The sequence below is a fragment of the Siniperca chuatsi genome, linkage group LG6 (assembly GCF_020085105.1).
Source record: "Siniperca chuatsi isolate FFG_IHB_CAS linkage group LG6, ASM2008510v1, whole genome shotgun sequence".
In the NCBI taxonomy this organism is placed as follows: domain Eukaryota; kingdom Metazoa; phylum Chordata; class Actinopteri; order Centrarchiformes; family Sinipercidae; genus Siniperca; species Siniperca chuatsi.
Window position 1 is genome coordinate 22,221,283 of NC_058047.1, and position 27,921 is coordinate 22,249,203.

General features: G+C 41.1%; 2 protein-coding genes across 7 annotated transcripts in view; both read left to right on the forward strand.

Annotated features, from left to right (window-relative positions):
• The first annotated feature begins 43 nt into the window (after window positions 1–43).
• On the forward strand, window positions 44–2,301 carry LOC122878276 (cytochrome c oxidase assembly factor 7). Its single transcript, XM_044200860.1, has 3 exons — window positions 44–425; window positions 558–698; window positions 1,572–2,301. The coding sequence occupies exons 1-3, from the start codon at window positions 320–322 to the stop codon at window positions 2,015–2,017; spliced, it is 693 nt and encodes a 230-aa protein (XP_044056795.1). The 5' UTR covers window positions 44–319; the 3' UTR covers window positions 2,018–2,301.
• Window positions 2,302–2,877: 576 nt separating this feature from the next.
• ralgps2 (Ral GEF with PH domain and SH3 binding motif 2) overlaps window positions 2,878–27,921 on the forward strand; it is a 70,753-nt gene continuing 45,709 nt past the window's right edge. For 2 of the 6 annotated variants that reach the window (XM_044200849.1, XM_044200855.1), the window contains exons 1-5: window positions 2,937–3,176; window positions 23,588–23,696; window positions 25,861–25,994; window positions 26,353–26,460; window positions 27,410–27,460. In XM_044200849.1, coding sequence (XP_044056784.1) covers window positions 25,932–25,994; window positions 26,353–26,460; window positions 27,410–27,460 — 222 coding nt within the window. In that variant the 5' untranslated portion in view covers window positions 2,937–3,176; window positions 23,588–23,696; window positions 25,861–25,931. Of the gene's footprint in view, window positions 2,897–2,935; window positions 3,177–3,351; window positions 3,530–23,587; window positions 23,697–25,860; window positions 25,995–26,352; window positions 26,461–27,409; window positions 27,461–27,921 lie in introns of those variants that run through there. The other 4 variants (XM_044200852.1, XM_044200853.1, XM_044200851.1 and 1 more) reach the window with 4 other exon arrangements.

Consider the following 27,921-nt stretch of genomic DNA (forward strand, 5'->3'; position numbering starts at 1 on the left):
AGTACATTAGCGAGGGGGCTGGGCTACGGAAGCCTGTTGAGGAGGGTTATGAAACCAGGAAGGGATCATCTGGAGACACGCTTTATCACGTTCTTCTTCTGTTTTCAAATGTAAACTATGTTATGAGTAATTATAGTACGCTTTGATAACAACTTTACGGTAATGATCTCTATTGAGATTTAATTTGAAGGAAACGCTTTTGTAACATCGCTCATAACTCATTCACCAAGGTCACAAGTAGCAGTGGGTTGTGGTGGGAGCTAAGCCTTCAGCACATGTGATTATAGTAAAATTAAAAGGCAGGAGTGCAAGCTGAAATATGGCGGGACTTATAAACTTTGAAGATGAGAATGAAGTGAAGCAGTTTTTGGACAATTTGGGAGTGGAGTACAGCTTCCAATGCTACAAAGAAAAGGATCCTGAAGGTAAAATTCCTGCGCTGTTCACAGATCAGTGGTGCTGAAACCCTGGGCACCAGCTAGAGATGGAAAGTGAATGTTTGATATGTGTTAGTTATGTTTACCTCATCATTTATCCTTGTGGCATGTTTTTCTTAGGGTGCCAAAGGCTGGCAGACTACTTGGAAGGGGTGAAGAAAAACTATGAATCTGCAGCACAAGTGCTAAAACATAACTGTGAAACAAATGGACATGGAGAAAGCTGCTATAAACTGGGGGCTTACCATGTCACAGGCAAAGGTAAAACTGCAATGTGGCTCATTGCTTTCCTTGTTTACCCTCTCTGGTGTTTGTGGTCACATTGCATTTTCTGTCACACAAAATTCTAAAAGTTTAAAGGTTTAAAGGTTAGGTTCATAAAGTCATCACATGGTGAAGCAACAGAAAATGTAGATGCAATACTAGAGACAGAAATCAAAAGCACTGGTACTTTGCTTGAGTATGCATGTACACGACTAATACTCTGACATTAAGTAATCAAGCAAAGTACAATGTACTTTTTATTACACTACATTTATGACTGTATTGAAGTTACTGGTTACATTGCAAGATAAAGCAAAATATATTGGGGGGAGGGGGGTTCAATTACCCAGCAGTTTATGGGGTAGTTCGTAACTGGACCACCTACTATGTAGAAATTAGTGTTAGTTAGTTTAAATGAGTAGCTGGTTAGTTTCATTGTCAAAAAAATCATCAAAAATCAATTGTTATCAGGTCAATACCAAACATTTGCTGTTTAATGCTGCTACTGAGGATTTACTTGCTTTTTTCTTTTTCATAAGATTGTAAATTCAATACCCTTGGAGTTTTACTATTTGGTCAGACTAAAAAACCCACGTTAAGACAACAGTTTGGGCTCTTGTAACTTGTGATGGGCATTTTTTTAATTTTATTTTTACATTCTGTAGACTAAGCATTTAATCAGAATATTGTTCACATGTGACACATCAATATTAAATTCTTCAAATGAGTACTTTTTAATTTTGATACTTACGTACGTTTTACTTGTGTGCTTTTACTTACATAACATTTTGAATGCAGCACTTCAAATTGAGTCGTTAAATCTTCTGTATACTTTTTATTCAAGTGAGGGATTTGAATACTTCCCACCAGGTGGAGTGACTGAGTGTCTGAAAACAGCCTACTCCTGCTTTATGCGCTCCTGCAATGCCGGAGGAAAGAAGACTATAGATGCCTGCCATAACGTCGGCCTGTTAGCTCACGATGGACGAGCTATGGAAGGAGCATCTGACCTTACAGTGGCTCGGCAGTACTACGAGAAGGCCTGCGCTGCTGGCTTTGGTCCTTCCTGCTTTAACCTCAGTGCTATGTTCATTGAGGGCAATTCCAAAGGGCTGGCACCAGATATGACTCTAGCTTTGAAGTACGCTAACAGGGCTTGTGAGCTGGGACATGTGTGGGGCTGCGCCAATGCAAGTCGTATGTACAAACTTGGGGATGGTACAGAGAAGGATGAAAAGAAAGCAGAGGAGCTGAAGAATCGAGCGAGGGAGCTGCATGGTTTGGAGAAGGAAAGGCAGCTCAAATTTGGGGAGTGAATGTGACACACTAAATGATCATTGTTTTGGTTTGCCTACACATGTGGTGTTCAGTCGGGTTATTCGTGTGTGCACAAACAAATCCTGTTCAGGGGGTACAAAGGTAAGAGATGATCTGTTGTTTAAAAAAAGAATGGTTAAATGGACGCGTTTGTCTCATTTACAGTCTGTAGACAGTAAAATTCAGGGATCGGATTAACTTGACTATTTGTATAGGTAGATTTCAGCCAAATGTATACAATATAATGTAAATGTAAAAGCAATAAAATGAATTGTGACTCGTGTACAGTAGTTGATTATTAAGTATGCTTTTTAAAGTATATGATTTGTGGCATAAAAATAATTAGGCACAAGCTTATAGGGTTAAAGGGTGGTTTGAACTCAGTGCACATCATCAGACTGTCATCAGATTGTCATGTACATCAACCTTCAAACAATAGTATGTATGAATATGTATTCTGTATGTTATTACAATGGTATGCCACTGTTAGAAAACAGAATTTGATTTCATTTGAACAAAACCTTGTGGAACATGACAAATGTGTGGCCCCAAATTGTGAAGCTCTTGAGAAGGCTACTCGACTCTATCAGTGATGGGGAAAAATTGAATTAAAACTGGCGAACATCATTTTGATGTTGGAATTGTTAATAACAGTAGGACATTGCCCTTAAACTGGATAGTTTCGCAATCACTGGAGCGGGTGTAGGCACACAACGGTGGTTGGACCACAAGAGGGAGTCAGAAGCAAAGACACGAACTTTGCGCCCTTTTCATGTGCTACAGGGCGCTTCACGCTGAAGTCACCACAATTGATACATCCGGAGTATGCTGTTCCGATCTGTCAACATTTCAACCGACACTGTGTTAACAACCTGTAGGTAATGTAGACACTGAAAAGGTCACTGTATGTAAAGAACTAAACTAAGCCGGTGTGTAGAGGATGATGGGCGGACTGGCCAGCGTGCACGTTGGAAGCTCCGCCCGTTGGCCGTGCGTCTCCTCCGTCCTCATTCAAAACAGAACACAGCTGTTGCGAGGCGCATCGTCGTGTCCTGAGCGTTAGCCCAAAACCTGTTAGCCGTCGGCTGCTGTCTTCTGTTGGCCTCTGATGTACCCACTGGAATATCAGAAGAAGAAAGAAGAAAACGGCGCACTTCGGTGAGTTACGAACAGTATAGGGCAAAGTTTGTTATCGTTTGCGACATCATGTAGAAAATCTCTCCCCAGCCGTCGAGGTAGCTAGCTAACGTATAACGTTACAGTCGGGTCTTTTTATATGCAGGATGCTCCGTTATCAAAGTAAATCGGCATTCATCAAGAGGAGGGGTCAAGGAGACGCGAGAGAAACGATAAGCTGAACGCAGAGACTTCCCCCTGGTTTATCTAATGCAGACTATCTGCAGCTGGGTGCAGAGGTTTATTTTAGCCATCATTTTATTTTCTCCTCCACTGGCGTGAAGATACAGTCGCCCCGCCACACACCAAGGAGCAGCACCGAGGAGTTTGATATGGTAATAATAAATCATGCGCTCCCTTACCAAGCTAAGTTAGCTAACGAATCAAGCTAGCGAGATTTGCAACATGCTAATATGGAAACCTTTCAGGAAAGAGTGGGGGAGAGTCAGTGAGTTAGCAATTTGTGATTCCTCGCGTGCGCAGTCTTACTTTGTTTACTTTAGTCGCTAACGTTACACATTTCGCTTCTGTTTGGGGACTTTATGTCGACCCGTTTTTGCTGTTAGCCCATAAGAGCTTATTTAACAGCCATAGCGTTACCCCACTGCAGGCGCCCTGCTCTGGATAGCTCATTGGCGGCGAACCCCCTGCACAGTTGCCCTCCGGGGAGTGCTTTGGGTGTGGCGTGGGTTCACCCACCCTATATTGTCTTAGCCAGATCATATCTTGGTTATAGAACAGGCACAAAAGACGAGTCGTGAGGGTATTTTTTTAAAGGGGTGACCAACGTCTCTCGACCTCGATGCCCTAAAATTATATAAATGAGGGAAACTTTAAGAGCATCAGCTAGAGATGTTCCTTCCAAGTTCCGCTGATAGGTGTTTCTCAAATAAGGCACTCGCATCTCACCAACAACACTCAGAATCAGCAAGCTGTTCTACCTGTGTATGATAACTCTCTAGCTCCATTAATGTAATCTAATATGTAGATCAATAATATCATTTTAAAAGAGTGATAGTCTTCAATTAGGTATTTATTTCTTGTCACTCTATGCCAGACACTCTTACAGTTCCAAAACGTTTTACAGACCTAACATTTATCAATTTTTAGGCTGTAGGCTATTTGAACTGTTATATCACAGCTGAGACAAAGGTATGTTGACCTTTTCATGTCAAATTAATCTGTGACAATGGTGGTCTTATAACAGTGGTCAGTGTTACATGTCCCATCACAATCTGCATTGCCAAAACCTTGAGCACCGTCTAACCACACATCATTTTAACTGTCATTGTTCCCTTGATCGGTGAAGTCAGGGATATCCACAAATATGTACATGTACTGGGAGCACACACGTGAGTGGGCCAGCTCTATTAGCTGTCAAGCAGAATTAGTTTTAAGCTGAATTCATGCCCTTTTCACCATTAGGCTGCCTTTTTTCTTAAACAAAGCCTCCCTCTGCTCAAACCTCCTATCTAACGCGCTCTTTGTCAGTGTCCTGTGTGATGTCACCCCTCGCACCCCATTTTAAAGGGCTCTAAGGAATGTTCCATATCGATATTTAGTATGGTTGTGTGGAGCTGCTGTTCTCAGCACTTAACATATGACCCAGAGGTCGCTGGCTCAGTCTCACGACTGGCGTGCCTTTACAGTGCTGTGGGGACTGAAACAACCTCATTTGGCTTCAGCAGTGTCCTTTTTTAATAGTAAAATAGATGCAGAATTTATTGATTCATTAGATAATGTTGATAATTGCAGTTCTGAAAGCATTGTTTGATTTAGTGGCTAGATAATACTACAGCCCGAAAACGAATTATTTCCAAATGCAGGAGGTCCTCAGTCCTCCATATGTTTAGAGAAGGAATCTGTTTGGAATTCCTTTTGGTTTTTACTCATTACTATTCAGGCTAAACCCAGGAGAGCGCTGTGAATTGTTATAGATCCCCAGTGAAAGTTTCTCCAGCGGCACAGTGGTCAGTGGGTGTAAAGGGTACATCTGAATCGTTTACCAAAGTAGTCTTAGTACTAGGGCTTTGGTTTTAATCCAATAGACTATGCTTAATTCAGTATTCTATCCAGCGTGGAGCTTTGCACTGTTGGTCTTAAGCAACACAAGTCCCATCTGTACGCCTCTTTACAAATGCTGCATTGAATTATCATCGTGTGTTTTGGGGTTTATCCTCTTCATCTCTCTTCCTGACTGTAAACAAAAAATGTCACGTTGCTTAACTGTTGCTTGCCAACAGAAACAGTGCGAGTGCCTGGAGAATATGCCGAAGCACACTGAGGTTAGAGTTCTGTTCTAATTTTCAATTACATCACTCTGTGTATGGCACATAATTATCTATGGCTAAAATGTTGTTATAAGGATGTAAGCTAAAAGTTCTTGATTGAAACATTTGCTCATGTTGCAATCAGAGGGAGAAAATAATTCAGAGGATATACCCTCCATAGATGCAATTCCAGTCTTCCATTTCAGAATCACTATATCTGTTTGGATAAGACTCCCCTCAACACCATTTGAGCACCAGCTACTTTTTAGAAACAATCCCTTGGTAACTACATACCACCTCCACCTTCTGGGCTAAGCTAATCCCAGAGATGCCTCATGTACGTGGGCCCATCTGTTCACCACTGTGGTAACTGCTCCGTCCAAGGCCTGCAAATGTGATTAGTTGGAGATTACATCTATGTGTGTGTAAAATGAAACTCCCCTTTCAGAATCAGAGCAGTGTGTTTACAAGAGAAAGGGATAAAACACGCAAGGACTTTTGCGTCATCAAGTTCAATCCCTGGTCTTTCTCAGGTTGTGTTTCTCTGCTCTGCCTTACATCATTTTCACTACACAGGTTATGTAAAATGTTCCTAGATGCAGCATGAGTGTGTATGTGTGTAAAAACGAGTTCAGCTTACTATTGAACTTCCTCTCTGAGTGAATAAGCAGTCATCTTGTGGCCTCCTTCTGAGTGCTATACATATTCTAGAGTTGTCTTGGTCTGCTTCAAGCCTTTTCTCTGTGTGACCTCCAACCACTGCTGTGGCTCAGTTGCCAGGGTAACTTTATGCGTGTGTCTGGCACATCCATTCAGCACAGATGGAACTGTGAAGTCACATGTCGTCACACTCTTCCTCTGATGCCTCCCCAGCCTTGGCTCATTTTCTGCTCTGGTTTTTAAGTCGATTCCACAAAATCATCTGACTTCTCTGTGACTATTGGAAGTAATATAAAAGGTCGCTGTGCTTGACAAGTTGTTTTGGAACACTGATTATAATATTGTGTGTTTGATAAAGACTTTTTATATATGAGGTCTTTCTAATATTGCTGGCAGTTGGGTGAAGTGGGTGTTGTAGATGTGAGCTTTGCTAGCACCTGACTAGCTGACTGTGTGCATGACTGTGTGCGTATGTGTGAGAAGGAGATAAAAGACAAGGATAATTCATGTCCTAGCTTTCACCTCAGGAATCTCAGAGGCAGGCACTTTCACTGCGTAGATTGAGCAATCTGCCTTTTTTTGTTGTACACAGAACAACATTTGAGGAAGTTGTGCAAAACTGCCTCTTGTTATTTGTGAGTGTATTTGCCATGTGGTTCCTGCTGTGTTGTGGTTCCAGCTCTTGTTTAGGAGAGGTTGTCGGACACAGACAATGCTGAAGCCGTTGAACACTGTACACAGAGGGTCACTTGTGACTGCTGGCTCAATCTCTCGCACGCAGACAGACACACACCCTGCCAAACGCACGCCACAATAGGCCGAGCGGCGGCAGGAGGCCTGGAGCTTTGAGAACATTTTAGCCTGAATTTAATCACTGATGGGAGTGGCTCACACGTGAAGGGCTACGCAGCAAGTCGACTGCTGCTCAACTTTGTCTCCCTTACCCCCCTCTAGGTCCTAGCTTCTTCTTTGCATTACTTGGCTCTCAGTTTCTCTTTCATGTTGCTTTCTTGTTGTGAGTGGCATCTGATGCTATTTTAGTCCTGTCTTGTCTGCCTAAGTTTAGTACGATATGTTGCCATATACTACATTCACCAACCCACAAACCCCTATTTCCTGCTTCCTCCTCCCTCCCTCTTCTTGTCTCCTGGGGTCTTTTGTAAATATGTCTGGATATCATTTGAGATCACTGGTGACAATACAGTACCTGACTTTCAGCTACCAATTACAAAATGATATTTCTTTCTAAATCAAAAGTATGAATGCCTATCTTTCATTTAAATGAGCCAAACTTCTCAAGTACATCAGTATGATTTTTGTCTTAAAGTACACAAGGCGTACATGAATCTTTCCTGTATAGTGTCTTTTACTCAGGAAAATTATGATTTAAATCGGGGACTAGATGGGCACTCAGAGAGCGCAGACCTCCGCCAGGGCCAATAGTCCAGCCTTCTATGATATGCAAATCTGCAACCACTATGTATGTATGTGTATGTGTATATATTAGAATTACAGTATGTCAAAATACAGTTGTGCCTAGCTGAAGCCTCATCATCTCAGCTGTGCATTTATTATGTACTTCTAAACTGGAAATATTTCAGATACTTAACATACATTTGTGAAAACCAGAAAACACTTTATCATCATGTACATATGTACAAATATCAAATGCTCAGACTGAAACAACATCATGAACATGGCAGCTTGTTATCAAAAACAGTTGCGGAGGTAAAAATCTGAATGGTGAATAAGCAAACAAAACAAAACTTTTGGTACGTAACAGTTTTTGATACTCTGTGCAAGGGAGACAAATTAGTTACTCAAATAATATTTAGGTTTTGATACCAAGCCCTACTTGTAAACAGCTGAGCCATAACTGATCTTTTTAATCAAGAGTCAGATCTCCTCTGACCTTATTAGTCATAATTGCTCTTTTGCTGTGACTGCCAACCACACTGCAGAATAAATTTAGCTGCTAAGAAAAATCAGTTTCTGGCCTTGTCAGGACAGGATTTGATAAAACACTGGGCACTTCTACTTGTGTTTTTTTTTTTTTTTTTTTTTTAATGTCACAAAATGTCTGGAGACAAGGTGGTAGCCTAACCAGAATATTGACTTAACAATGCAATGAGAGCACAATGTAAGTTTGTGTGAGCCATTCTGGTATTTGATATAACTGAGATACTTTTACCTCTCCCCTTACATGCTTGTGAATAGGATTACTCTTATATCGAGGTTTGAAATTAGGCTGACATCACAAAAATTTGAGGAACCCCTGAGGCTTCCCTGCCTGGTTTTTGGTCAAGCTCACGTGACTGTGTGTGGGTGTCTGTTGTTATATAGTTGCAGCTAGTGTGGAAATATTGGTCTAAAGCTTTTTCTGATGTGGCCTCAGCAAATCAGGTAGGACTAGATGAAAAGAAGAGGAATTAAAAATGGTGAGTGCCAGTACTTGTATTCTGTTGGATAAATCATGGTCAACAACCACTCAGGGTTCTACTGAGAAGTTTTCAATACATCAGTTATATGCAGACTTGACTCTTTGCCTGTTGTAAAGCTTCGTTGCTGAAATCTACCACACACTCCCTCTGACTGTGAACAGATCCTATCAAAGTGGAACGATGGCTGTGTGTTGAGCAGTTTTGAGGTTTGGCTATTTATTAGGTTTGGCTATTTATTATGCTGGCTAGTACTAATGTCTCAACTAACTGGCTTCACTTGAATTCCTGCTTGTCCACCACCTGGATGGTTATCTTGCGTGTCTTTTCGTCTGTGTGCATATGCATCCATGTATATAAATGTTTTTGTAAATGTTTTTTTTTTTTTTTAAATCAATGTATTTTAAGGTCAACATCAGCTCATCTCACCTAGCTGATTGGTGTTAGCTGGGGTTGGTGTGTCAAGTTGTGGGTGTTTGGGGTCATGAGGTCAGGGGTCAAAGGTGAGTTTAGGGACAGGGCTGTACTAAAAGGGCTCAGCCTTGAAGGCATGCAGAAGGCCAGCTAATAAGGGTCTTTTTCCACCTGACACTTTCAGCCTGGTCCTTTGCCTCCTGTGTCGTGGCATTTTTACTCTGCATATCCGGAATATTCTCACCGGAGGAAGTTTCATTTGAGGACCAAATGCAAGGCGGAAATTGTCTGCTCTAAGGACTATTGCGAGATAAGAGATTTTATGCTTTGCAAATTACGCTACATCTAACATTAACATGAGCATTCAAATCATTAACGTTGATTTAAGTTTTTAGGTTGACAAAATGTAAGTGGGCTTTAGATAAGGAAGGTAAGCCCTGGTTTTCCGTCATGGATATAAACAACACCAAACACCTCAGTTTTATGCAGGGCTGTTGTATTAGCCTGCATTGGTTTTAACTTGGTGTACCAAATAATTAACTAGTGACCACACATTTCCAGCACTATCCATCACACCACGCCTGTTAAACTCTGTCTTCTGGTTTGGACAAACAGATCTTTAGCTGAGTGAGTCGCATTCAACAGCATTTAAAATATGCCTGAGCTGTAAGTTGTATGATTGCTGCTCTTACTACACTGGACCAATGTGTGTGCTCAGGTGTTTTGAGTAAAATGGGCGTCGAGACCATTGTGGTGTTTTTTGTGCTACAGACGCAGAATAAGGACCAGGCCGTAATGTCTCTGTTGTACATAAACAAAGAGAAGCAGAACCCTTCCACTTCCCCCTGCACATTGTCCTGATCCACCAGTCTGTATCAGTGCTGGAGACAAGACTTTATGGTCTCACAACACAGCCTCATCTATCTGTCTAAACCATGAGTGTTTTGGCTTGGGAGTTGAGCTGAGAGCTGAGCCTTGGCTATGTCACGGAAACTTTTGAACTTGGTCCTGAACCCTGCCAAAGACAATAGATCAGATACAGACAAACATGATTCCAGCTCTTTTTCCTTCTCTCTCCTTTTTTAAGCTCTTGTTCTTCCAACATTTTCTTTTGCACTCTTTCCTTACCATCAGACACGTCCGTGTCAGGTACTCTGTGGGCTTTTTGGCCTTTGGAACGCAGTGTATAAATGTGAAGCCTTATCCTCTGCACCTGTTCTACTCTTATCTCCCCCTTTTACCATCCGACACCTCTTTGATGAATGAATAGAGATGATTCCCTTCTTAAGCAGATGTGTTCCTCTGTGTCATCTCAAAGAATCCATTTATATATGTGTGACTGAGACAACCTGTTTCCTGTCGCCTTTGTCAGGTTTCCCACAGGTCGGGTCTTGACACGCAGACAGAGACTTGCATGCCTATAGTTACACACTTTTCATCACCAACTGTCAAATTGGGTGTTTATTCATTTCATTCACAGCATTTAGGAATTCAATGTAAATGGCATCTGACCTTACATAAGACTACAATGAAACTTAAATCATTTCTTATTCCAGACAAGGCAGTTACAGAAGTAGCACAGACTGTACTTAACACAATTCAGATGTAAGAAAGTAAGTGTACTTTCAAGCACAAATCTTTAAAGTAAATTTCAGAATATTTGGCAAAGAAAGTAAAAGTTAGTACTAGTTAAAGGAAATACTATTTGAAGAAGAATAAGACGTAACTGTGTACCTTTACTTCTTGGAACATTATGGCAGTGCATTGCATCTTCCCACACAATATGGAATTTATGCAACATTTATGAATTAATTTGTTTCCTTTCGCCACACTTAACAGGTGTGTTTTTGTTATTTCATGTTTAATTTATGTAATGTTGTAAAGGACATTTGCAATATTTATGAAGATTTAGAATTTCTGGCATTTCTCTTTTAGATTTTGTATGTGTAAATTCAACGTGTCCATTCTGTAAAAACAAGTGGAAGGAAACTCACTTAGTGGTATCACTGCATTAACCGAGCTCAGTGCGTGTACAAGACTGGCAACTGACAAAGTGAAAAGTACCTAGAAAGACTTGATGGACAGGCCCAGGTTTGATTCTGTTTTGTATAGGATAATCTGAACGTTTGTTTGTTTGGTTTCCTTTTGTCCCAAAGCAGGGAGGGTTCGAAAGATTTGGGAGGAGACGAGGGAGGGCGACATTGCTGCTGGAAACAATGTCTTTCCTATTTTTAGTCAATAGATGAACGTTTAGTGGCACATGCATCCTGTCTGTACTTGTCCTCTGAGAGGAGAACAGAGGCTCCAACCAGTAGTGTCTGTGTAACTCGGGCATAGGGATGCACCTAACGTTGATTTTTAAAAAAAAAAAAAAATAGTTTTAATCTAACGACTAATTTATCGATTATTCTAAAGATTTTTTTATTACATGATTAATATAACAACTAATTTACCCAAAATAAATACCAAAAACTTGTCTAATTAATATTTCAATATTTTATTCAATCAGTTTCTCTTAAAAACAAACACATGTATCAAGAAACAAAGTATGCACTGCAGCGCATTATTCTGCAACACAAATATATTTGTCTATTGAAACTATTTTAATATTTGAAAGAATAAATTTATATTAGGCCTACCCTGTTTCTAGTAGGTTATTTCCTATGTTAGCATTTTAATTCTACTTAATTCACTACCCCCCCTCCCACACACACACACACACACACACACACCTACACCCCTGGTCTCTGCACACACACATCGCCTGCCTCTGTCTGTTTCTCTCTCTGATTTTTTTTTTTTTTTTTTTTAATAAAGTTGCCCAAAAAACCCAACTCCCTATTTGGACTTTTTCATCCGCGATTCCGTTTTCACAGCAGCAGGTGAGCTGCATGTGGAGTAGGCTTGTTGTTAATGACGTCGCCTGTCGAAACGTGGCACCGAATGACATCTGCACCAACAGGTGCACTTACAAGCTCTTACAAAAAAAACCCAGCATAAGCAGGCCTACATAAACAGGAGTCTGTGTGTGTTTCTCTGCAGAGCATGTGCGACTGTAGGGGAGGGGTAGAGCGTGGGGAGATTGTAGGTGAGGTTTTATTGCTATTGCTTGTCCTCCGGGGAATCCATGCATTGACCGGGTGCAGTCATACTTCTTGCGACGTGTCGACGCGTGATATGCAAATCGACGTAATCGATTACGTCGATGAATCGTCCCGGCCCTACTTGGGCACATATTGTAATTTGTTTGTCTGTGTGTGCGCACAGAGTAGCCCCTGGCCATAATGCTCTGTGGGAGAGGAGGGTCTGAAAAGGGGTGTGAGGGGCTCATTCAGGGAGAGAGGGGGGGGGGAGCAGTGCAGGCATTGAAGACATGCAGCTGTTTCTCCAGTCTCAGCTGTTGCTCCTCTTCCATTAGATTCTCTCTCTCTCTCTCTCTCTCTCTCTCTCTCTCTCTCTCTCTCTCTCTCTCTCTCTCTCTCTCTCTCTCTCTCTCTCTCTCTCTCTCTCTCTCTCTCTCTCTCTCTCTCTCTCTCTCTCTCTCTCTCTCTCTCAAACGCACACACCCTAACTGGAAGAAGCACACAGTGTAACATTGTTCTGCCTTGTGAGAAAGATGAAAGAATCAATCTTTCATAGCTGCTATCAGATGGGAATAGTAAGTACTCACCATGTTAGTAAGAGAGGCAACCATGGCCAGATTAGGCAAAATCTGCCTCTGTTTTCATAACATTTTGTTTTGTTGTTTCTCCTTTGCTCTTTTTGTCTCTGTCTCTCTTCTTGTTTTTTCTGCCTCTCTATTTTTGTCTCTGCCATGAAGTTAGATAGGTCCAGTTTAATTTTCTTAAAGGATTTGATAGTTCTCCTTTTTCTCCTCCTGTATCTCTCATGTTTTCCCTAGACCTCTGTGTGTGTATGTGTGGGTGTCGTGTTTATTCCCCCACGTGCCCCCTGACCTCTCAGAGCAAACAACTGTGTGTGTGTGTGTGTGTGTGTGTGTGTGTGGGTGTAGTTCATGTCCCTCTATGGCCAGCTTTGGGTGACAGTTTGGATGTACTTTTGCTTTGTCTTCTTCCACCTATGCTGAACACAAGTGTTAGAAGTTGACACCCTTATTCTTCCTCTCTCTTGTCCCTTTCTTACTCAATCCTTCCTCTGCTTTTCCCTCTCAGCAGCGCTCCCTTTGTGTTTAAACTTGTAATTGGCCGTTTTATCAGGCCCTGGAGACAGGGCATTGCCATGTTAGGGGAAGTCATGCGTGTAGCACTGTGTGTGTGTGTGAGAGAGAGCATGTGTTAAGCTGAATAGGAGGCCTGTTATCTCAGTCTTGCTCAGTTAAGCAGGTTCAAAGTGATTTGAGTTTTAGATCAAAACTAAAATTACAACTAAATACTCAAAAGTTCAACTCCACAGTATCAGCAACACAGGGTTATATTCTCAGCTAAAGTTTCCCCCTCCTTGTGTTACTGAACTTGGCTATGTAGGGCACATATTCAAACACAGGATATAACAGTAACAATAGCTTGCCTACAGCGTGTTTGCTTTTAAAGACACTACAGAGTCTGAGTTTCGGTATTGGCTGATGCACTGCTCTTTTGGGTCAAGTCTCTGAACAGAGTAGGCCAACCTAAAAGAGGACAGAATAACTTGTTGGTGGAGGATGAGCTCATTGTTCTAGAGACGGTAGATTTTACTGTTGTATCAGAGGAATGGATGACTTGAGGGATTGTACTAAAACAATAAAAATGGACAGATTTTACAATACAGCAGGATGAGAACTCCTTTTTGTTTTCAGTAGAGCTGCTCTCAGACTTTCTCTAATCTCATTCTACCTCATAAAACTAAACCTCTCTAAAAATATTGTATCCCAGTCCAAGTTTGGCTGCATGATTGACCTTGGCAGGACCTATGAGCAAGCAATCCTCCCGCTACAACATGTGTGCAACTGGGATCAAATGAAGAGTGCTTGTTGGAGAAATGTTAAGAACGTACGTTCTTTTGGCTGATAGGAGCAGGTTTGTCAGTAAGTCTCTACCTTAGCCAGTTTCCTGTGCCTGAATGTACAGAGTTTGTTCCTTCTAGAAAAAAGTACTGTTGTACCAGGACTGTGGGCGTTTGTGTGTGTCTGTGTGTTTGCTCTCACATAATTGTATGGTTTGTCAAGTTGCAGCACGCCATCTCTCTTATGTCTGTGTCTCACTCAAAAGCCCTGAGGGCCCATCCGGAGCCCAGTCCTGGGAAATGTTGCATGTCTGTCTTTTGTGGTACCATCAATGTGAAGGTGGAAGAACCATATTTTGAGTGGCAGGCAGAGATGGAGATGAGGATGTTTTGCTCAAACACCATCTGTTTGCTGAAGTTCTATTGATATGCAGTGGTTTTAGCTTAAAGAGGGAAAAGGTGTTCGTGATGACGTTCTGATAGAGACAAAGGACGCACATATACACGCATTGTCTTGTTCCTGAACAATGAGAAACTGTAATGTACAAGAAATTATAAGGTTTTCCTTTTTTTTTAAAGTGTGACTCACAAACCCGCATTACCTGAAGAAAATCTGTTGAGAGAACTAAAAACTGAACATTTGGCATCAGTTGTTGAATGAAAAATAAGATTTCACAAAATCAGTACTAACTACACTGTAAAAAGCAGCTACAGGAAGTGTTGCACTTGCATCAACAGCATTTATTCTCTGTGGCTTTTGCAGTTTTGTTTTACTGTTTTAAACTAAACCTTCTAGGCTGCTGTGTGAAAAACCAACAGGCTATCCCAGTCAAAACATGCAGCCTAAGATTAAGATAGGCAGGAAACCTCTGTACTAATCTACTGTGACCAAAACTTCAGATAATGTATTCAGTCTGCTGCTTTATAATGTTAGCAATAGTTGTGTAACCTGACCAATATTCTGACATTTTCACCACTGGCACTGCACTTGACAGTTTGTAGCAACTGAGATTACCATTTGTTCACTGAAAATGTAGAGTAGAGCAAAACACTCAAAGTATTTATATAGTTATATTTCTAACCAACCCTCAGGTTAGTCTAATTACACCTGACATTTCACAGATTTTAGAGTCTGGATTTTGCATATGCCCCCGCACCATTTTAAGAATCTACTGTGTGCTAGTCTGCTACAACCTGTTCATTCTTTCTTGACTATGAAGACCTATAGTTTGATATGAAAATTGTCATTTAACAATACTGTTTAATTTTAAGTCATTGTCAATTCTATAAACCATGTTTGTGTATTAATTACATTTTTAAATGGTCGAGTTTCTATTTTGTACAAGATACAAAATAGAAACTGATTGATTAATATGATTTTAACGTAATAATATACATCATATTTACTACCAGTTGTTGAAATAGCTTCCATGCTCTGAAGGATGCATCTTCATGACTGTAGTCCTTTGAAAATCTAAAGGTCAAAACAAACTTACATGCAGGCTATGTAGAGAGTTGAGGAAGCTTACAGTATTTGTGCTGCCTTTGGAGAAATGGTTCTTAGTGAGCCAATCAGCAGTCACCTGAGGAAAAACACAAAGTGTGATTTGATGAAAGACAAGTAAAACTAACCCATTTAAAGTTTCAAACTTGTCACCAAATGTTTTCATATGGCAATAACAATATATATCATGATGTAGTAAATTATCTGGATATCCATTTGAAAAACTGTTTAAAGATAAATTACCAGATGGAATGTCTGATTTTGGCTAATCCAGTGAAATAAATACCTACAAATCAATGTCAGATTGCAAAGGTGTAATACATCCAGAAATATTAAAAGGATAGCTACCTCAGTAGAAAGTAAAGCAAAATCTCTGTTTGACAAACATCTTACAGTATCCAGTATATTGTCATATTGCCCAACCCTACAGTGACCTAAAAGCTGCCTAGTGCTACATAGTTGGGTGTTACTTCTTAGTGGGTTCAGCGCCACAAGTGACCCTTATCACATTATAGTCACTTGATTTGATGTTGGATGCTGTTAGAGCACTCAGCAAAATGTGTACTTACCTTCAGAAAGACGTGGACAAGTTGTAGCAGAGTCAGACACCGAGGCAGAAAGAGACACATGAAAGTAAGAAATATCAGGTATTTTCCTAATGCAGATGACAACTGATATAATTTAACAAAGTCTGAGGTGCAAATTCACAAAAGGATTGCGCGGCTTTGGCGGCCGCTAAACCTGCACAAATAAGACAAAAAGAAACCGTGTAGTTCTCAAAGCACCCGCAAAGGGGGAACTGCACCCCTAACTATATATTTGGCATACAGTCTCACTTAGCCTGAAGTAGTGTTTGCTCGGTCTCTATGAGGAGGTTTTACTGCTGTGAGTTTGACTTGTGCCAATCCTCAGACTCATAAAGGAAGACATAGAGATTGTATCAGTTCCCTCTAAACATTACTGCTCTGACTGACTGCTCTGTTGCCCTGTATTGTTAGCCTTCTCTTTCCTTCTTAATAGTCCATGCATGGAATGACCACAGACATCAGGGCTGCTGCCAGCTCCGCACTTCCTCTGCTTCCTCTCTCTCACCCTCCTTTCTCTTTCCCCCACACTCATCTGTCACCATGCTCAGGTCACCTAGTCTTCAGCAGGAGAGTTGAACTTGGGCTGGGCTGCCTGCCCGCTCTCATTTGGGCCACAAATCAGGCTGAAGCCAACACACACAGACATAGACATACTTACAAACTGTAGGCCAGTGCTCTGCCCACACGTGACAGCCTGCTGCTCTCGGGCCCTGCCACATGCCGCTACTCACAAGCTTGGCACTGTAGCCTCTCTTCGGTTCATTTGATGGATAACCAGATACTGTTATCAAGACCTGTTAGGCCCTTGTGTAGGCTCTTGGTAGGTAGTAATTTTTGTTGTATTTATTCAATTTGATTGCTACTTGTAGCTGTAGGCTGCTATAGAAGGTAGTGTGTTATCTAGGTTTGTGAGAGTTGTACATACCAAGTGTGTCTGTGTCACTGGGGGATGTGCCAGGAGAAAAGACAGAAGTGGGGGCAGGCCTGAACAGCCTGTCTGTAAAGCCTGAGCTCTAATTATCAACCCAGAGAGCTATAGGGAGGGAGGGAGAGAGAGAGGCAAGTGTGTCTAAAAAAAGCCTAATCACACCCTACAGTGCAAGCTGCTGCTACACACTGAATTAGAACTAGTGGAATTTCACAAATTGGGTAAACAGATCTAACCAAACTAGGTTTAGGGGTGTGTGTGTGTATGTGCGTGTGTGTGCCTTTATAATGATGTGTCTACTTAACATGCATCATGTCTTCTGTATGTAAATGGTAAATGGAATGCATTTATGTAGCGCTTTTCTACCTTAGCAGACAAAGCGCTTTACACTGTAGTTGTCAGCTGATCAGAATAAGAATCAGCTGACCTGCGCCTCACAGTGTTGCACAGCTGACAGACCTAGTGACAGTATGTAATTGTCCATGCAGATTTAAATTGTTTGCGTTGAGAACAGAAAATATAGCTTTCATTATATATTGGGACTAATTACTAAAAAGTGGCAGTGTTCACAAACAAGCTGTTGACAACCTCAACACACAGGAAGTGAGGAAAGCCAAGTGAGGGAAAAAAAGGAGGAAGGTTCAGTCTTTTGAAAAACAAAGTGATGAGCAGTCCTTCAATTGGACCTGTACTCACTGTTACTGACACATCTGATTCCCCCCTGTCTTTTTTTCTTATTGACAGGCTTTCTAATTATAATTACTCTTTTTAGGCAAATTAATGTAAATTTTATTTTTTCAATTGGTTTTGTTGAAACCCACATGCAAAACTGTATTTGTACTGGACAACTACATAAACATCATGTATCTGTAAAAATAATTACTTGCACATATGCTTCTCATTATATATATTTTCAAACAGAAATAGATTTCACATGGGATGTACAGTACTCATGCCAGAATATGTTGTCTAAGATAAAAGACACATTCACTGCTGCTGCTGGTTACTTTTTTTATTCGAATTCATGCATTGATTATGAGCAAAGAGGAAAAAAGAGTTGGCCCTGTGTTAATTTTAGTTCATAAGTGGATTTGATTTGTCATTTTAGATACCAAGGGCGTTATCAGCTATCCATCAAAATGATCAACTGGTCATTATGTTCATTTTCTAAATAAGGGCCATACTAAAAGTAAGATGGTGTGGACAAATGCAAGCCAGTGTTGCTGCTGTGTTTTTGAGAAACACTGCACTTTTAAAAGGTGCATATATATTTTAAGGTTCAAAGTTAGATAAGTGCCTGCACACTTTCCTGTGCTTCATCCCCTGCTTTTTGAGACCCACTATGCCCTTGGGTACTTGCCCTTCGGTTTTCCCAGTAGATCATGCTTATTTCCAGTCACAGACAGGCCTAAATATTCATGAATCGATGGCTCAGTTTGTTAGAGGGTAGAGAACAGTTGCTTCAGTGACAGGGTGGTGAGAGTCTGTGTAGTGTCACTGGGTTCATTACTTATTCATTTTCCGAAAAATGCTTTTACTGTGAAATGATATGGCACCATTAAACTATTTTCTTCTGTTTTTGCATCATGTTGCTATGATAAATCAGATATATACAGTTTTTTTTTTTTTTTGTCTGAAAGGATGGCTTTTTAAGGGATGTAGAGGTAGCTTTCCCTGTTGTGTGTGTGTGTGTGTGTGTGTTTTCTGTGTTACTAGAGCCTCGTTCGCTAAGCAACAGGGACACCAGAGTGTGGTGTAAACTGTGTTGACAAACCATGGGATTCCTCAGAATGATAAACTTGTTCTGTTTGTGAGAATTAAAATGATGAAACACCCTGTTCTAGGAAGGACAGTTGGAGAGCCTTGGGCAAAAACTGGAATTCAAAATTTGAGCGAATGTAGCACATTTTATGTACTTTTATGTACAGATGCAAGTGTTTGTACATGTAGTTGTGGCAGTCTTTTTCCATACAGTTATACTCGTGAAAATACTCTTTTCTGAACTCCTACTGGTCCGAACTACCATGAAGCTGCTTCTGTCCACTTATTGACCTCCACAAGGATCTGAACAGCAGCGGCGTGTTAAGTGATGGTGTTAAGGTACTGTTAGTCATGTTCCCTCAACAGCAACACACACACACTGACACACACACACACCATTGTCCCTCCACAGGCAGTGCCACCAACTGCTGCTTGAACAGCAAACCTGCTGAGGGAAAGCAGTGTATATCGAACTGCTGTGACATGCAGCCACATGCTGTGCTACTGTATGTAAGTGCAGGTTAGTGGAGTGTGTGTGATCAATCCGGCCCCTCTTAGCTCCAGATCAATAGTGTTCTCCCCGGGAGGCTTGACTAGAGCCCAGGGAAAGCGAGCACCTCGATCCGGTCTTTGATGCCATAGCATTACTGAAACACAATGACTAGCTCTGTTGTGATTAATAGGCTCCAAAAAAGATGTAACCAAAGTTGGAAGTAGGGCTCTGAAAGGGAAAGATAGTTGGAGTAGACCCACATTTCATTTCACAATTCACATCTTAAGCGCTAATCCTGCTTTGAAATGTTGTAAATACAAGATGGTTAAATGGGTTAAGTCCTAACTTGTTTACAGGTTTAGTCTAGTACAGTGTCTCCCCTTCATATGACAATGAGGCCTACTACAATATGAAAGATAATTTGCCTGAAAGTAACTGCTTTGACTTTGAAGGCCTACAGTTCCTATAACAGCGTGAATGCCCTGATTGTGCGTGTACTAAAGAGAAGAAGAGGAGGGCACATCTTAATGGGCTGTCCCATCCCTCACTGCTCAGCTCAACACACTGACCTACTTTGGCTCCCTGACTTTGGTGCATCTGCGGCATCCTTTTCAGATGCATCAAGCCCCGTCACTGCTCTGCAACAACAGAACGCACGTGTCTGTACAGTGCATGCATTTTACAGACAGAGATGAGGTACTGTACGTTTTATCAAAAAGCACAGTGGAGCAAAAGAAGAAATTGATTATTTTCCTTTTTCAAAGGATTGTGCAGTAAAAAGGCCAGTGTTCGTACTGTGTTCATAATTATGAGGTCTATGAGTCTTGCTGTGAGTGTAAGGGAGAAGGACATTTGTGACCCACACAGTGGGAGCAGATTGAGAAGCGAGGCTTGCAGGGCTGCTAAGTGTCAAAAACAGGCCTGCAGTGCTGCAGGCAGGGACTGGCAGAGTTGTCAAAGTCACACAACACTCTGTTAATGCTGAGCGTTACACAAACCTCACATGTCTGATCCTTTATTCACAGTCTCACATCTTGTGACCTTTCCCTGATCACACTTGAGGTATAGTTCATTAAAGGGACACACATACTAGTCTCTCCCTCACACACACTAAACACTCGCTAACCCTTTATGTTTGTGTGTGCCCGTGGTAGCTTGCGCCTCGTGTTGGGACAGAGATAGAGTAGTGAGTTAACATGTATGCACATACAAAAGTAAATGAGATTAAGGCTTGGAGCAGTCTGGTGCGTTGTCTTTGAATGCCAGGTTCTTGCAGTGTTTCTACTATATAAGGCCATCTGTGATGCACTGCCACAGTTTTGTCATGGCTACCACAGAATAATAAATGATGAAAATGTCATTATACATCTTAAATCAAAAAGCTATGTCAAGGGGGAAGAAAACAGCTGTTATCACAGATGTTCGTCAAGAGAAGGCTAATGGGGAAATTTCAAAAGGATTTTTAACAGTGTATTACTACCCATAAAGTCATGTTATACCCCATTTGGATCAATCAATCAATCAATATCCCAAGAGGATTTTATTGATAAAATATTTGCCATGTTCCTTGGAAATGTACTAATCCATCCAGTTAGTATTTAGCTTTATGGTGTTTAGCCTGTCTCACCTGTTGATAATGTTCTTGTGATGGTATTGGGACTGTATATTTATTTGAGCTGCAACTAACAATTATTTTTATTTCTGCTCTGCTGATTATTTTCTTGATTAATCATTTGGTCGATAAAACGGTGGAAAAAGCCCATCATAATGTCTTTGAGGTGGCATCTTTAAATGTCTTGGCTTGTCTGACAAAGAGATTTAATACTATACTATTAAGACAAGAAAATACAACTAATATTAATATTTAAGAAGGTGGAGAAACACACATTTCTCCCTTTTTTTTCTTTTGCGTGAAAAATGACTTAAACGACCTCCCATATGACAAAGAAAAGTAGCAAATCCTCACAGATGAGAAGCTGGAATAAGACAATGTTTAGCATTTTTGCTTGAAAATTCACCTAATTAATCGATTATCAAAATAGTTGGCAATTAATTTTATGTTGATTGGCTAATTGATTAATCGACCCCTTGTTCATAAATGCTCTAAGTATGAATGTTCCCTCCACTGCCACAAACACTGTCATATATGCAGTATTTGCTCTTTGATTTGTTTACCTTCTGGAAAATATCCTTATTGTCCATTAATCCAAACAGACTTCCAGTTTAAAGACTGATATTTCTGCTATAAAGTGAGGTTGAGGTGAAGTGGAAAAGGACAGGGGATGAGCACCGTAAGGAGGACAGAGGACATGCAGAATAGAGGTGGTGGAGACCATGTTTTCAGGGCCACTGGAGACCGGAATGTAAAGGGTCAGTGCAGGATGTGGAATGCGGTGTCACATACACAAATACGCTGGCATGTGCATGACGACACACAAAAACACTTCACATTGTGCCCTTCAGTAACAAGGCCTGTTAGGCTGCCAGCACCTTTTTGTGTTTGAACTGCAGCATGTACGTGAATGTCAAAAAGCAGTCTTGACAACACGAATAGAGGGAGGGAGAGGCAGCTGGCCTGATTCAACAGCACCTGCTATACAGTGTAATGAGTCACATTTAGCTTAACGAGCGACACATCCTCTGCTAGAAGCTCCGACATGAATCATTCCACTTTCTTTCACTCTTCTTCTGATTCCTCTGCGTGTCCTCCTCTTATCCCTGTCATGTCCTCGTGATGTCTTATCCCGGTGATGTCGAAACATTTTTGGCCCGTCCTAACATTCCCAGCGTTCCCAAACACACACCTACACCTTATCTCTACTCTAGTGGTGTTCCTTCAGCTGGGCATATAAAACATTCCCCGGACTTGAACCTCATTAAGCGAACCACGTGGAATTATGTCACCAAACACAACACATTTCAGCTCAGCTCACTGTCAGAGGTGCTTGGATGTTGCAAAGGGCAGAAAGGGGGTGGACTCTTACATCAGGAGTTCTGGCTAGTGGGGACTGAATAGGGAGGGCAGTGACTCAGAAGAAGGGGGTGTTGTCTCTCTGTGTTTTTGAAGTAGCATAGCTGGAGGTGTGGGCGTCGTAAGGAGCTGTAAAGTAATGAGTAAACTGATCAAGGATGGTTGGGATCATGACTGACAGCAGACAAGCAAAAACAGGCTGTTTCTAGGGGGTGTTTGCTATGCTCAGGGTATATACAGAGCAACACTTTATGTGACAATGACACACAGACTATAGATGCGAGCATGGTCTCTGTTAAGTATGTGTACCAAGAGATGTTATTTCTGTAGTCCTAGCACAAAAATGTGTTGCTTGTCAGGGCTGTTATAAAACTTCTTTGAAAGAATTTATTGGCTTATGTCAGCGAAGCTTTAAAGTTTACTTTGGTTAGTGGAAATCTTAATCCACTGTTTGTTCTGCTTGTGAGCTTTGTACCCTTATAAAGCATGATAACAACCTGGAGGGGATGAGAAGATCTTAACCCCTACCTGATGTCTAAAGGCCAACTGCTGTCTGCCAGCATGCAGCATTAGTCCAGAGCCAGCCCGAGTCCCACACAGTCCAACACACAGGCTTTTATCTCTTAGAATAGTGAGACACCTACTGGCTAATGTGAGTCATGTAATGTCATGTAAGACGTCTGGAGGCAGAGTAAAATGGGCTAACAGTCTTCTTATTGGACACATCCTCTTGAGTATTAAGTCAGTGTTTCCTAAAAGTGAATTAATATAAACTAAATTTAAGTTATTATCTGCAGTACTTTTTAATCAGTGTACCATAAATAATCTTCCGTTCGCATGATTGGTCATGGTCTCCTGTTGATTGGCTTGTAGAGTTGCACCTGAAGTTCACTATTTTCTGACAAAAAGACCAGATCATCGTCAATCATACACCAACTGATTAATTAAGAAAATTATTGAAAATTTAAAAATTTTTACTAGCTGCAGGTGTAGACTCATGTCTTTTCCTTTCCGTGCTCCCTGATTGGGTTCATTTACTGTATTTTGGATTCAAATGAGCAATGAGGCCAAGTAATACTAGAGTATTGAGTAATATAGTTTTATTATACTAGTACTAGGTTTTGCAGTGAGAGGTTTACTGAGAATTTGTTTGTTAAGGTTACTTCTGTCAAACTGTCACCTCCATTTGTAAAACTGATAGTTCAGAAGGTGCAGCACCAAAGTTTCCACTAGAACAGACGCTACAGATCTTGTCAATGCAATGGCTGATTAAGCATTTATACAAATCAGATCAGCTATTGGATTTTGGGCTATGTTCATTTCTTATGGGTGCGTGGGTTTTCCTCATGTTCAGAAGACTCATGCTGCCTTCCTCGCTGTCTCTCCCTTTCTCTCTCTCTCTTTTGTTCCTTTCACTTTCACACAGGCAGCAGGAGCCAGCCTCAGAGAAAGACAGGACTTGATAGACAAAGACAGCAATACAGAACAACAGGCTAACCTCACGTCCAACACTATGCGCATCTGACACACAACTGGTGAGTATGGCCTTGTCTTTGCAAGGACAGCTTGTTTGGGAAGGTGTGCAGGCGTGTCTGTGTGCCTGCAGGGTTGTATACCAATTGATTTTTTTTTTTTAATCTTCTTAGCATATGATTACAGTTGGACACATCAGTTAGAGGAGCAAATAAATTGCTTATTGTGTTAGAGACACAGGAGTGTAGATGGGGTCCTATCTACATATACCTATCTATATAACGGATGTGTCACAAACTGAACAACTTTGGTAGGAAAGTTTAGTTGTAGATGATGTGTTGATTTGTAGATGTATTTAGAGTGTTTATTTTTGAATGAAAAGATAGTCATTAGTTATGTGGGAAACTTGCATGTCTGACAGTATGTTGACATTTATCACAGCATTAACTTTAACTTGTAAAACCCTGGGCTGTGTGTGCTGTAACTATAGAAACAACTCCCAAGTGATATTTTACATAATTGTCCAGGGACCTCAGACAAAAGGACAAGACATACATCGGTATTAGACCAGGAAGTCGGTTAATTACAGATGTATGACTTTATAAACCACAGACAGACTCAGACTTGTAAATACAGTCAAGCTGTTGGTTCCTGTGCAATTATGCACTGCTGTCCCAATGCAAGGGACGTTGACATGATGTAGTGGTGTTTGCTGTGGAAGGCAGCTAATGGCTCTCAAAGCACAGGCCATTTCAGCTTGGGCCTTGAGCCAGCCAAAAAGACAGACCAACGCGTGCGCACACACACACACACACACACACACACACACACACACACACACACACACAGTATTCTAAGCAGCTCCTTATTTTTCATTACTGTCTCTGTGTGCTTTTGGCAAAGAATAGTCTCTCAGGTGTTTTTCAGTTATAGGCAGAGAAGATTATTCAGGAAACTTAAAATATCATCCTAATAAGAAATCACACACTATCTGTAAAAGTTGTAGACACTGAGCCTCCCCGTTTTACATTCATGATACATAAAATCATTAAATACCTAAATCTCTTGCTGTGTTTCTGTCCACATAGTCAGAGGTAGGTTCCGATTGAATATCCATGTACCTCTGTTAATATCCCAAATTGTCTTTTTTTCTGATACCATGACTGATACTTTGTGAGTTGTGAGGGAAAATGGCAGAGGTGCCAAGATTGTTTACAATGATTTAACGAAGACAATGAAAATGCATCTTGTGCAACATCCGATTGATGCTCATGCTGAAAGTACTTATTGATTATTTGATTCACAAAACATAGTGACAATGTTAGGAATTGATTTAATCATTTGAGTCATTTATCAAGAAAACAAACAAACATTTGCTAGTTACAACTTTGAATACCTTTTTGTGTTTTTGACATTTGGGAAAAGAAAGTAAGCAATTTTAAGAGTACACTTTGGGCGGTGGTAGCTTGTGTTGTGCATTTGTCATTCACATTCATATATTTGCTTTAATTCATTGGAAGATACTGACAATGGCATGGGTACTCAGATACTCAGCATTAACTAATCCACTTTAACACTTGGTACTCAGGTTTTGGGAAGAAGGTCATAACACTAACTAACCAAGACACATGTAAATAAATCTTGTTTTTCCTTTTGATTCTGTTTATCCTAGCAGTCATTTCGTGCTCTTCTGAAAATCTTGTTGGTGGCTGAAATCTAGGGAGAGCGCCTGTTGAATGTCGGGATGAACATATTGTTTCCTGTGTTTAGTAGTATAGTCCTGTCTATAGAGTCATTGAGTGGCAGTGGGTCAGACTCTAGTGTAAGCTGTTTAGTGTTGTGGCTCTAACTGACAGCTGCTTTCTCCAAACCCCTTTCACAGAAGATCTTTTCCTAATGCTCAGCCTAAGCTCCTTCTGTCCTGTCCTCTCTCGTGTGTAGTAAAAAGGCTGCGAAAGTGTACGTCCATATGGCGTTCACAGGCATGCCGGGACAATCGCTGAACCTGTCAACACTTTTACCACCGTCTCAAGTTCATTTTTCAATTTTCTGAGGTTGAATTTAATGATGAGGTCAACCTGAGAACACGCCAATCAACATATTTCAACCAGTAGGTGGTGCTGCTGCTACAAGCTGAGTGAATCTGTCTGTTGTGTTTACAGGTGATAATGGTCAACGTGTGGTGCAAAATGTACTCACTGTGGCATATTTTGTGTGTGTTTTCAGAGGGCCGGGCGGGCTTTGCTGCAGCTGAGGATGATGAATGGTCTCCTGTGCTAGAGCTAGATGGTGTGGGAATGATGGACCTCCCTAATGGTCAATCAAGCATCATCACCACCACCGCTGCAACAGTCTCTGAGGTGAGGCCACACACACTTGCTAGACCTCCATCCGCTCTTTTCAAAATTCATCATTTCATGCCTCTCCTAGCACTTTTCAACACTGACCGCTTTAGTGTATGATTACAAGGTGACAGGATGTAGTTAGGATGTTTTTTTTCCTGACTGAAATATTAAGTCAACACATTTTCAGTGATTCTCAGCTGTGCTACAACACCATGTTGGTTATTTAAACCCTCTCAAACATTGCATACTTCACCTCTCTCCTCCACTTGATAACCTTGTTCTTAACAGCACAGCCGTCATTCTTATCACCTTATAATGCAACTGTGTGTGTGTGTGTGTGTGTGTGTGTGTGTGTGTGTTGTTTGTCTTCTAGAAGAGTAGCAGCTCAGAATCTCTCAGTGATAAGGGTTCTTCGGACCTGAAGAAGAGTTTTGATGCTGTTGTGTTTGATGTGCTGAAGGTCACCCCTGAAGAATATGCAGTAAGTGAAGTTTATGTGTGCGTCTTTGAGTCTTGTCTGTCCTTGTCTGGTTAACCTGTATGTATGAGTGATTAGAAATGAAATGTTCAGTAAGCGGAAATGTGATGTGCTGACTGGAGACAGGAGGAGATGGGATGATAGAGGAGGAAATGGGGTCAGAGTTTGGATCAGTAATAATTGATGAAGTTTGGCACTGCCAAGCAGGTACTGATGGATTTCCCCAGGCTGCCTCTGCACAGACTTTCCATGGCAACTATGAGAAAACAGAAGTCACATTTCTGTTGAATTAGCCATACCTTGTTGCGAGAAATAATGTTGCTATCATAATGAGTCAAATAAAAGCATGTTCCTCATCATGTCTGTAATCTTATTTTAATGCTTTAATGTTGGTCTGCCCCAACCACAAGAGGGCACTCTTTGTCTTCTTTTCCCCTCAAGTGTCTTCATTTCACATCTCTCCATGGCACATAAAGGCATTTAAAGGTGCGGCCAGTAAGAGGACACTGTCACACCCACCTGCTTGAGAGGACATAGCGTCTTTAGCAAAAGCAATGTTTTAATTGTTGAACTACTATTTTCTTAGACCTTAGATTTGACAATTGATGATTTTGCCAGTTCACAATAATGTAGCTCTTACTCACTCACTCTTACTCCTCACCATCCAAATGATTTTTACAGGAATACATTTTGAAAGTGTTCTTTGATTTGTGCACACGAGATAAGTGTAGCCTATATGCAGAGAGCCAGCACAACAGTCAAGTGTCGCAGTCCCTCCTGCCCAGCCTGACTGCTGGTCCTACGTCGCATTAAATTGAAGAACACTTGAGGTGATTGGCTGCCTACCTTAAAGGTATCGAGTACTGATACCCAGCCCTATACGTGGCAGCGTGGTATTTGGGGAAATCTAAACATAGCAAGTGTAACAACTGTTGTGTTTTGTCTCCTGCAGGGCCAGATTACGCTCATGGATGCTCCTGTGTTCAAAGCCATCCAGCCAGAGGTGAGCTGCCATCAAATCAGTAGAGAGAAGAGAGGTGTTGACAGCTTTATTTGGATGTTATTTTTGACATCTAGTGTGAGAAATCAAGTGGGGGAGTTAGTTACGACTTACAAACACATTGTTGTTCATTTTGAGGTTGGGTAGTGATGTGTCTAAAATTGTACGTGACAGTCTGATACATGTACCCCCACATCTCAAATTATGCAGTGAGAACGCACACAAAACAAATGTTGAATAATCAGTAACAAATCCAGGTCAGGTCAAATGTGTGTGTATGTGTATTTAAGAATTTACTCTCTCAGTCTGCTGTCTTTCTCCCTCTGTCCCTCTCTTTCTCTTTTCTCCCTTGCAAAATTTCCATGCGGTTGATATCCCTGTACCATGCTGTGCTATGAGCAGCTGTGATCAGAGCTACCACGTAGAGCTACATATCATAGGTATGCAGAAAAATGGTTTCTGTG